Raw genomic sequence first — 11,824 nt, forward strand, 5'->3', positions numbered from 1 at the left:
ATGGGCCTTAGTGAAGTGTGTGAGTGAAGTGTGTGAGTGAGAGAAGTGTGTGAGTGAGAGAAGTGTGTGAGTGAGTGAAGTGTGTGTGTGCGCGTGTGTGTGTGTGTGTGTGTGTGTGTGTGTGTGTGAGTGAGAGAAGTGTGTGAGTGAGTGAAGTGTGTGAGTTAGTGAAGTGTGTGAGTGAAGTGTGTGAGTGAAGTGTGTGAGTGAGAGACGTGTGTGAGTGAGAGAGGTGTGTGAGTGAAGTGTGTGAGTGAAGTGTGTGAGTGAGTGAGAGAAGTGTGTGAGTGAGTGAGAGAAGTGTGTGAGTGAGTGAGAGAAGTGTGTGAGTGAAGTGTGTGTGTGTGTGTGTGTGTGTGAGAGACGTGAGTGAGTGAAGTGTGTGTGTGAGTGAGTGAAGTGTGTGAGTGAGAGAAGTGTGTGAGTGAGAGAAGTGTGTGAGTGAGAGACGTGAGTGAGTGTGTGTGTGTGAGTGAGTGAAGTGTGTGTGAGAGAGTGTGTGAGTGAGTGATGTGTGAGTGCGTTGTGGTGCGTGCGCGCCGTGTGTGCGTGCGTGAAGTGTGTGATGAGAGCGTGTGTGAGTGAGTGCCGTGTGTCTGCCGTGTGTGCTGCTGCGCGCCGTGGTGCGTGCGTGCGCGCCTGTGTGAGTGCGTGCGCGTGGTGTTCGTGCCGTGTGTGTGTGTGTGTGTGTGTGTGAGACGACTGCGTGCGTGCGTGTGTGTGTGCGTGCCTGTGTGAGTGAGGTGTGTGAGGTGAGCGAGGTGCGTAGTGCCGTGTGTGCGTGTGCAGTGTGTGATGCAGCGCCGTGTGTGCGTGAGCGCCGTGTGTGCGTGAGCGCCGTGCGTGCGTGCCGTGTGTGTGTGTGTGCGTGCGTGCCGTTGTGAGTGCGTGCAGTGTGTGCGTGCGCGTGTGTTCGTGCCGTGTGTGCGTTCTGCCGTGTGTGCGTTCCGTGTGTGCGTGCCGTGTGTGCTGCCGTGTGTGCGTGCCGTGTGTGCGTGCGCGCCGTGTGTGCGTGCGTGCCGTGTGTGCGTGCGAGCGGTGTGGTGCGTGCGTGCCGTGTGTGCGTCCGTGCCGTGTTGCGCGCCGTGTGTGCGTGCGTGCGCGCCGTGGTGTGTGTGTGTGTGTGTGTGTGTGTGTGTGTGTGTGTGGGTGTGTGTGTGGTGTGTGTGGTGTGTGTGTGGTGTGTGTGTGTGTGTGTGTGTGTCGGTGTGTGGTGTGTGTGTGTGTGTGTGTGTGTGTGTGTGTGTGTGTGTGTGTGTGTGTGTGTGACACGTGAGTGAAGTGTGTGTGTGTGAGTGAGAGACGTGAGTGAAGTGTGTGTGTGTGTGAGTGAGTGAAGTGTGTGAGTGAGAGAAGTGTGTGAGTGGTGTGAGTGAGTGAAGTGTGTGAGTGAGAGAAGTGTGTGTGCGAGTGAGTGAGTAGTGTGTGTGTGCGAGTGAGTGAGTAGTGTGTGTGTGTGAGTGAGTGAAGTGTGTGAGTGAGTAAAGTGTGTGAGTGAGAGAAGTGTGTGAGTGAGAGAAGTGTGTGAGTGAAGTGTGTGAGTGAGTGAAGTGTGTGAGTGAGTGAAGTGTGTGAGTGAGTGAAGTGTGTGAGTGAGTGAAGTGTGTGAGTGAAGTGTGTGAGTGAGTGAAGTGTGTGAGTGAGTGAAGTGTGTGAGTGAGTGAAGTGTGTGAGTGAGTGAAGTGTGTGAGTTAGTGAAGTGTGTGAGTGAAGTGTGTGAGTGTGTGGGTGTTTCTCAATGTCGAGGACGCTTGCTTGGTAGGACACGTCTTCCGAGTCCCTTGCTTCAGAAGCAAGAATCCTTCCTAGCCTCGGAAAACGAAGAATGGTGGAACAGGCTAACAGGTGTGCGTCATATGCGAGGCCCCGCCATTAGGATGTGTGTTCTCTTGTCAGTGAGGAGAGGTGGTCTGTTCACCACAAACTGGTCTCCTGAACTCCCTTTCTTTTAATGTAGAGGGTTTTCTTGTGGACATCAATCAACTTCTTTGTTATTTTGTCAATGAAGCCACACTTTACATAAATATTCCATTCATTTATACAGCAAACATACACAGGCATATATTAGTGACCAAACAAGATGCACGGAAATTCATTTGGAGAAAATACAGAGAGACAACAGAAAGAAGTGAGATTGGCAGGTGGTTAGTCAGCAGACGACCAGACCCAGGAGCAAAGACTGAACTGGCTTTTTCAAGTGTCAAAGGTATGATCCTCTTCTGCATCTTCTAAATATGGAACATTGCCAGACTCCGACCGTCACTCTCGGAGTCGGTTGCTGAAACCCTAATACATGCATTTGTCACCACCCGCTTGGACTACTGCAATGGTGTCCTGTTCGGGGTTCCCAAAAAAAAAACGGACAGGCTCCAGTATGTCCAAAACTGTGCTGCTAGGGTACTCACGCACACAAAGCCGTGGCAGCACATCACTCCCACCCTCATCCACCTACACTGGTTGCCGGTCAAGTTCCGTATATCCTACAAAGTACTCCTCCTCACCTACAAGTCCCTCCATGCCCTTGCCCCCCAGTACCTATCGGACATCCTTCACCCACATGCCCCACCCCGGAACCTGCGGTCCTCAGACTCTGGCCTGCTCACCACCCCCCGCACCAAACTGCGAACCTTCGGGGACAGAGCCTACAGTGTGGCAGCCCCCACCCTCTGGAACGCTCTCCCTGCAGAGATTCGCAACATCCCCACACTCGACGCCTTCAAATGGGCCCTCAAGACCCATCTGTTTGCCAAGGCTTTCGGCCCCTAATCGATCTGTTGTTTGGTCTGTCTGACTTTTGTTTTGTTATGTTTGTTTTTGCCCTATTACTTGTAAAGCGACCTTGGGTCCCTTGAAAGGCGCTATATAAATGCAAGCTATTATTATTATTATGGACAGTGTTCTGTAACTTGACTTCATGTGTTGTCAGGCGCAGCCAACAATAAGGTTTACAGATCATAATACAGAGCACTTCTATATGGAAACTCACTACTACACCATCCATTCCTGCCTCCCTTTATCCTCTCGTGCATTCATTTGTCTTATTCCAGGTATTCTTGCTCATATTCTGATTTGGCAGAAACACACCTGAGTAGAAATGGTTAAACTCATAAAATGTTAATGTGGCGGCACGTGGTAGTGTTTGTTTGAACTCCTATTTAAGATCTACATTTAACCAAAAGCCAGACAACGCCACCTTGGGAATTGCACCCAAGGAAATAATTATTCAAAGTACCAATAAGGCATCAGGTTCGTAATACTGAGGGGCAGGAGAGGTGGTTCCAATTCATCACATGTTTCATTTCAAGTATTAAATATCATTAAAAAACACATTAAGATCATCATACACACTGGAAATAAAGGGGGACATCTTAATTAAGGGATGCTGAGGCTTACCAGTGGATGGAGGTGACGAGGGGTGAGAGGGATCCCCACAAAGTAAATGAGGGCACCCGTGATCACTAAACACTCACACACACGAAGGAACACCAACACCAGGGGGAGCCAACACACCTTTGGCTCTCAGCAACTAAAGAGGGGCCAACAAAACACATTACTGGGGGAAACAGTCAAAACGAATTAATACACAAACCAACACATAAGATCAGTATAAAGACAATAAGAAATCAATAATACTAAGAGATATAACTAATATCGACAGAAATAAACAAAACAAGTTTAGAACAGGGTCGAAAACAACTAAACTAAAGAAACGGAAATTAACCCAACAATCTACTTAATATTGAAGTAAATAAACAAAACAAGCTTAACTCAACAGGGTCAATGCAATAACTAATCATAAAAAGAAATTCATCGAACAGTCCACTATAACAATGTTTAAAATGTGGTCATGTAGTGTAATGCACAGTGACACAAAGAGGCAATACAGACGATGCAGGCCAAGAGCAACACCCGCCAGGCAGCAGTGTAGCGGTGAAGCACAGACGTTGAGGCAAAACAGCCGTCTTTCTACAAACGGCAGCCAGTGCAAACTCACCGGTGCCAGCGGAGAAAGCACGTAAACGGAACCCGGAAGTGGCCTTCGTGCCAAAGAGCAAGAGGGAACAAGAGCGACACTGACCCCTCTTTAGAAAGGTTGCCCCGTGTTGATAGGGCTGAACAGTTTATCCTGCTACATTCAGATAATGACGAAAAAGTAAATTTAAATGTGCCAAAACAATCAGTGTTAAATATTAAACTGTACATTGTCTCCGGGTCCTGATTCAGTTTCTGATGTTTCACTGTCCTCTACTGGGGGGTCTTAAGTGAGACACATTCAGGCTTCATCACTCAGAGAGCTCCCTCCACTGTCTGCTTTAAAGGGTCAGTTCACCCAAACTACTAAAGTACTGATGTCCTCTCTTACCTCCTAAACATGCAAATCATTCATAATAAAGTTTGCTGCATGCTGTGAGGTTGTTTTTCAAATGTTAAAGTGTTTTAATAAATGTAAACATTGGACATATGTTTACAGTTAATTCAACTGATCCACCTAAACATCCAAAGTCATTGAACATGTGTTTTTCACATCATTAAACTCTGTGTGTCCAAATCCTACCAGTCCACTTGATTATGAGTGTGATGTGTGTGTTCATGTTGGGTTCACACTAACAGGCATGTGAGTTTCTCACGTCTCAGAGTTCTGCATTTCTCTGAAACAGAAGCAACCTGACCGCAGAGAGAGCAGAGAAGAAACAAACCAAGAGAAATGATATGGCATTTTCCATTCTCTCTTATAATTAATTTGGTTCTCTTCATCCTGTTCAGTTAAACTGCCTCGTGGTTTCACAGGTTAATGCATTCCTGTTCCTTCACTACACCTGCAGACTGTGTGACGTCCTCAGTGCTCATAGAGATCAACTGTTTTACCCTTATCATTTTAAATCCTTTCTATTGCTTTTTCAGGAAAATGGTTTAGTTATCAAATGTTAAAGTATCTATCAGTGTTGGATGTTAAAATGTGTTTCAGGGTCCTGTTCAGTATCTGTGATGTTTCTCTGTCCTCTAGTGGGGGATCTTAACTGTTGCACATTCAGGCTTCATCACTCTGAGAGCTCCCTCCACTTTCTAGTGGAAGTCTCTTTGGGGGCATTTCACCAAAACTATAAAAATATGTATTTCCTATCTGACCTCCAGTGGCATCTAGCCATGCTGATGGTTCATATGAAGTCTGTTCAATGCAGTGCGGTTAACTTAAAGTAAGACCTCTCTGCACACTGCTTTTCTAACTGATCCACTTAAACAAGTCAAAGTAATTTAAAGCATTGTTTTCTAATCAACATCTATCAAACATCAAACATTGTCTGTCCTACCAGTCCATGTGTGAGTGGTTCATGTTGGCAGGCATGTAAGTTTCCCACGTCTCGAAGTTCTGCATTTCTCAAAAAAAAATTAAGCAACCTGACCACAGAGATAAGAGAGAAGAAACAAACCAAGAACAATGACATGGCATTTTCCATCCTCTCTTATAATTAATTTGGTTCTCTTCATCCTGTTCAGTTAAACTGCCTCGTGGGTTCACAGGTTAATGCATAACCGTAGTCTCTGTTAACGTGTATACTTTTTAAAAACAATACAACTTTATTGTGCAGTGGGTGTTACAGGGTTTGGCTCATCATGTATATTAATCGTCTAAAGAGGAAGTAATTCTCTTAACAGTCTGATATCCGTCTTCTGCTCATTGGTGACAGAGGAAAGGCATCTTTGAACACATGGTTCCTCCTTCACTGTGAGTAGAAACAGTTTATTGATGTAATGATTCTGTATACCTCCTGTGAACATTATTTAATCTGACATGTTTTATAGTCTCACAGAGATGAGAGGAGCAGCTATGAGTTTAACTGCAGCAGCGAGTGGATTAGTTGTCTTCCTGCTCTCTGTGTCAGGTACTGTACATCTACACTTACATTCATCACATGAACAGAGGGGATTCTGGGAAAATGTGGGACTTGTAAAATCAGGTCACATGTGGGAATAAGTGGGATGGATTTGTGTAAAAGGCAAACCTAGCAGAAACATTTTAAATGTAATTGTGTAGAATTGTAGAAACTCAAAGACGTTACTAGTTTTTTTGATGGATTTTCTGAAGATCTTGTCGTGCGTTGCCACTGTCCTTTGCTCCAATCATCTGCATACAATATCAGTTTGCTTATCACTTTTACAAGCGTTAAAATGAGAATATAGTGTATGCATAACTGTTCCATCCTCTCTCTGTGAAAACATTTTGCTTTGTTTTTTTCTAAAGACGACTTAAAGAATCTCCAGCTCCGTTTTTACTAAGTTTAAGTGATTTAGAGAGATATTATTATTCTAAGTCATAACATATTGACTCAACTCTTATGCATCATACCTCTGCACCAAACCCTTCTAGTTCCTTCTCTCCTCTCTGACCTCAGTGTTATATTCCCACTCTGAGTTTAAAGCAGTCTTCTTCTTTTTCTTATCTGTATATCAGACAGAAGCTGCTCACACCTCAGTGTTCTGCATTCATTGTTATTGTTCACACTTACCTCAGCAGCAACCTGACCACAGAGCGAACAGAGAGGGAACTGTTCAGAGAATCACACACTATTCTAATTAATATGATCGCTAATCATTCACTGTTTATTTATATGAAGGCATTTTCCAATCTTGTGTCAAACTGAACATACCCATTTTGTGTAGACTTCTATTCTACCTGGTTTGATTAAGAAATAACAAAGTATCATTGGTACCAGTTTAAAAGTTCCTTAGAAAGAATTCACGTGTTTTTCTGCTCTATCCCAGTAAATTTGTAAAATGTTTATTTTCAAATTGTTTGTTGACAGTATTGTTTAACAATTTATAGATTAACTTTGATTCTAGTTTCTGATGTGCTCTGTGTTTCAGTGGTTCAGGGTCAGGATGACTGGGGAGTGACTCACTCTTCCACTGAGATCTGTGCAGTGAAAGGATCAACAGTGGAGATAAGATGCAGCTTCACATACCCATCTACATGGAAAGGCAGTGTTAACACAGTAGAGAAAACACTCTGGTTCACTAAATGGAAAGGTGGTGAATCTGTAGATCTGACCACAGTCTCAGAGTATGCAGGTCGTGTAGAGGATCTCTGTGAAAACAACATCTGCACTCTGAGAATCAGAAACCTGAGAGAGAGCGACTCAGCTGACTACAGGTTCAGGTTTGAAACAAACCGAGCAGGAGGAAGATATAGGGGTGAACCTGGAGTCACTTTGTCTCTCACAGGTAACACCAATCAGTTCCAAATGTTCAACATTAAGAAAACAATAATATAATTGTGATGTGTTTTTATATACATGAATGTTGAGAGTTTATTCTTAAATAACATTCCTGTTCCTTCTTCACAAATACAGATCTCTCGGTGCAGGTGGAACGCAAATATTATAGCAGAGCAAACCTGAAGTGTCAGAGCAGTTGTGATTTACCTGATAATGATTACGTCTGGTACAAGAACGGAGGAAACGCTCTGTCAGGAACATCTTCTCTTCAGGTCGACTTTAATTATCCAGACAGCTATTCCTGTGCTTTGAAAGGATATGAGGACTCTCTCTCCCCTTCAGTGTGTGAGTTCACTTCACTACCTTATTCTAACATAACACCATCTAGTGGAAGCCATAGCTAACTGTATGGGTTTGTGACTTCTCATCAACTCTGGTAAAAATATGGTTTACCATTTATTTTTATGTTTCAGGTGTCACTGGTCGAGACAGCAACACACTGACTTACACTGAAGGAAGTATCTGCGCCCTCAAAGGATCATCAGTGGACATTTCCTGCACGTACAGCAGTAATGACTGTATTAAATCTAAATTCTGGTTCAGTCCTGAGCGTAGTCATCAGGGACAGAATCCCTCTCAGCCTGAGGACCTTAGTGAAGACCCCCAGTATGCAGGTCGTGTTCAGATCCTTGAAACAGAGAGAGGACGCTCCACTCTGAGGATCTCTGACCTGAGAGACTCAGATTCAGCTCAGTATCTCTTCAAATTCAAAACGCCAAGCTTTGAATGGAGGAGTGATTTACCTGGAACAACTCTGACTGTCACAGGTACTGATCAACACAAACTGATGTATTCTGTATACACCAACACATTACAATGAAAACATACTGGAAGTTGAGTTTTTGTAATTACTGTTGGATGAGTTATCATATTTGTTCACCTACTTTAGAATGTTGTGTTAATGGGTATGTACATTTATCATCAGTTTCATTTCAGACCGAGTGATATAATATTGTTTATTTTTCTCATATCCAGCTCTGCAGGTGCAGGTGATCAGAGCAACTGACCAGCAGCCTTACACCTATGCAGAGCTGAAGTGTCACACCAGCTGCAGTCCAGCTGGTGTTTCCTACGTCTGGTTCAAGAACGGAGAGAAATTCACGACAACATCAATATCTTCCTATAAAGGCTGGATTCAACTCACAGACACTATGTCTTGTGCTCTGGAAGGTCATGAAGACTTCTCTTCTCCTATAGTGTGTGAGTTCACTCATACACAAACACTGACATTTCAATACATTGACAATTTCAGCTAGAAACCTTACAATAGTCTTCTGATTCTTAATGCAGAGCAGCAGTATTATTTATAGAAACAAAAAGCTTTCTAGGTAAACAACATACATATTAAATAGATTTTGGTAGAGACATCATTTACAACATATCAGAGGTAAAAATACAAAATATCAACAATAACAGAAAATCCGGTAGGCAGCAAGAAACATCACAAAATATCTATCATAAATAAGGTTAGCTTTATATTGCTCTTCATGTTATTCCAAGTTACAGGAGCAAGATGAAAAAACTGGATTCTCACTAAAAACCTCAGTCGGCAGCTGCAACATAATTTAATCATGATGTGGGCCCACTTTAGAATAAACATTAAGGAGGTGAAAAAACAGTATTACAAATAAAAAAAACAGTTTATCATACAGAGAGATGTACAGCTCAATATGACGTGTATTATTCTAATCTCCAAGAATACTTAGTGCACAGTGATTAACATCACAGTCTCCATGCAGGGTTAGAGTTAGTCTGCTAGCAAGATGAAGATGTTCAGGTTTAAACCATGACAAATGACACATAATTGTATCAGGTTGGTTGAAAGCAATAATATACATTTTGAATGAAAAATATTAGGTTCAAATTCATATTATTGCTTTCAACTCACCTAATGCAACATTTTTTTATTTATTGACATAATACATTTAATTAAAGTCAATGTTTTAGTGTTTTCAGTGTACTCTACAAAATGTGATTAGTAAATACTCAACAACTGTCCTTCAAGTTAGGGTTATTTTGGAATGAGTTCCTCATTCAATGCTCTGTAATGACTCGAAATGCAGTTATTCAGCGTTCAATAATGTAGATACCCTTTGAGCTAATGCAGTGAGAAACACATTCTGAATATGTACTGTTCACATTTCTCCTCCAGATCCTCCAAAGCCTCCCTCTGTGTCAGTGAGTCCCTCTGCTGAGATAGAGGAGGGCAGTTCAGTGACTCTGACCTGTAGCAGTGATGCTAACCCAGCAGCTAACTACACCTGGTACAAGGAGGATGAAGACTCTCCAAAAGCTTCAGGACAGATCTTCACCATCACTGACTTCAGAGCTGAACACAGTGGGAGTTATTCCTGTGGAGCCCAGAACAAGTTAGGACGTAGTAACTCCACCTTTCATCTGAGTGTTGGAACAGGTAAGTTCTCTACATTCACCAGAACTGATTCACTTTGTAATATGAAGCAACCCGAGCATATTCAAAATGTCAGTGTTCAGGGAGGAACCTCCATGGTGTCAGAGGTGGATCACACTGACAATGTGATTTATCAATCCAGCAGTTAGAAGTATCACATATGTATTCATGTTTCTAGGGAGTTCAACAATGATAGTGAATATCATCAGGACGACTCTGGGGGCCTTGATGCTGATTCCTGTGTTTCTCCTGAGTCTGTGGATGAGGTACAACAATAGAAATTCATCAGTTTAAACATCCTTCTTACATGTTTTAGTTTACTGTTATGAAATAAAATCTGTATTTGTTGTTGTCCTTAATCCAGGAAGAAGAAAGCTCTGCGCTCCACCACTGAAGCACATGAACCTGAAGAGATAGCGGTGAGAGAGAGCGGACCTATTGACATTTCCCCTTCGTCAAAGCTATACTGTGGCTCATAAATGCAATGTGAAGAGAACTTGTGATTAAAGACAACTTCCTGAGTTGAAACCAGAAATGAATTTAGCCAAGAAATAATTAGCATCAACTTTAAAATATGAAAAATGTTTTATAAAATCTTAAAGTATATGCAGGTTTCATGAATGAGGGTCTAATTGTGTCTTCTCTCTCTTCATCAGTTGGACTCTGTTCCTGAGTATGAGAACGACTCACACACTGCAGCACAGACAGAAGACACAGAGGAGCAGGAAGACATGGTGTGAAGTCCAGTCAGGTTAGAGCCTCCTGCATCAGATCAAACAGGCCCACTCCACATTTAGAGTCACAGTTCCAGCTGTAACTTTACACAAAGTTTCTGTGATTTTCTTCAGACGCTCACCTGATGGAAACAAAGAAGAAGGACGTTGAAATGTCCCTGTGGAGAGCGAGGCTGTGCAGGATGTGTGCAAAGTGGATATATTCACGTTCAACTCTTAAAGTTTGTATAGTCAGTTTTCAGTAGCAGCAGCTTGTAGGTTTAGAAGAATGTGAAGTGAATAACATGATTTGTTGTCAAGACCAGCCGATGGTCAGGTGCTCTATATTACTGCTTCAACTATGTGTACATGCTTATTTGTTATGCAGATTTGTTGATATGACAAAAGTCTCGTCAAATTGTTTTTTTAAATTCCACGTAATAAATAACTTAAAAAAATCCTCATCAGTGTCTTGGTTAATAACTATCCTGCTGACAGAGACAATGAAGTCTGTTTAAAGAGAGAGCCTAAAAACATCACATTTCACACAAATCAGATCAGCACAATCAGCCCGGGACTCTCGACCGGCCCACTTCGGTACCGCCGGCCCACCTCGGTAACTTATCAACGGGGGGGTTACCGACCGGCCCACATCGTCCGACCGGCCCACTTCAGTACCGGCCCATTGGGATTCGTCCCGATGGCCAGTCCGCCCCTGCCGCTCTTCCTCTCAGCCACAGACCAATTATGGGATGTTGTTCAGAAAGGATGATCAAGTCACATCCGTACAGAGTAATCATTGAACTTAACCACTGCTTCCTGAGACTTCAGAGGAGGGGGATAGATGTGCAGTTATGCTGGGTGCCTGCACATGAGGGGGTTAAAGGGAATGAGCATGCTGATAAGTTAGCAAAAGAGGCGTTACAGAAGGAAATAGCAATAACAGTTTCAGTTGGGAAAGGAGAAGGAAAAGCAATAATTAAGAAGAAGGGTATGGAAATATGACAGAAAAGGTGGGAGGAATATCAGAAAGGGAGGAGATACCACAAGTTCCAGAAATCAGTCATAACAAAGGTCTATACAGAAAGGAACCGACGGGAGGAGATCACCATCACTAGACTCAGACTGGATCATACAGGATTAAACGGCACGATGTTTATAATGGGAAAAAGCGAAGTTGAAGAATGCGAGTGAAAGAAAATGTGGAACACATCGTATTACACTGCAAAACAGAGAGGGGAAACTAAGAGACAGGGTCAGAGAGGCAGGAAGGGAGTGGAGCCTGATGGGGACACTGGGAACAGAAGGTGAGGGGGTAAGAGCTACCAGGAAGGCCATTCTTAAGTATTTGAGTGAAACCAGATTGATTGGAAGAATTTAAAACAACGTAAACACAGTGGTATAATTCCACAAGTGCTGGTAGGATG

At 43.0% G+C, this 11,824-nt stretch overlaps 2 protein-coding genes across 2 annotated transcripts in view; both read left to right on the forward strand.

Annotated features, from left to right (window-relative positions):
• LOC117482071 (B-cell receptor CD22-like) overlaps positions 1-11,824 on the forward strand; it is a 1,109,798-nt gene that overhangs the window by 30,523 nt on the left and 1,067,451 nt on the right. The window lies entirely within an intron of this gene.
• On the forward strand, positions 5,662-10,424 carry LOC117482010. Its single transcript, XM_034129955.1, has 11 exons — positions 5,662-5,725; positions 5,803-5,882; positions 6,865-7,221; positions 7,350-7,559; positions 7,688-8,041; positions 8,250-8,474; positions 9,427-9,452; positions 9,546-9,687; positions 9,863-9,950; positions 10,049-10,103; positions 10,341-10,424. Exons 1-11 carry the CDS (start codon positions 5,709-5,711, stop codon positions 10,422-10,424), a joined length of 1,638 nt encoding a protein of 545 aa, XP_033985846.1. The 5' UTR covers positions 5,662-5,708.

Source organism: Trematomus bernacchii, unplaced genomic scaffold (assembly GCF_902827165.1).
Source record: "Trematomus bernacchii unplaced genomic scaffold, fTreBer1.1, whole genome shotgun sequence".
NCBI lineage: Eukaryota > Metazoa > Chordata > Actinopteri > Perciformes > Nototheniidae > Trematomus > Trematomus bernacchii.

What these genes read in the sequence shown, in the direction of transcription:
- LOC117482010 (XM_034129955.1), top strand. An exon ending in CTTCCTGCTCTCTGTGTCAG is followed by an intron (nt 5,883 to 6,864) that starts GTACTGTACATC and finishes TCTGTGTTTCAG; the next exon opens with TGGTTCAGGGTCAGGATGAC. An exon ending in CTCTCTCTCCCCTTCAGTGT is followed by an intron (nt 7,560 to 7,687) that starts GTGAGTTCACTT and finishes TTTATGTTTCAG; the next exon opens with GTGTCACTGGTCGAGACAGC.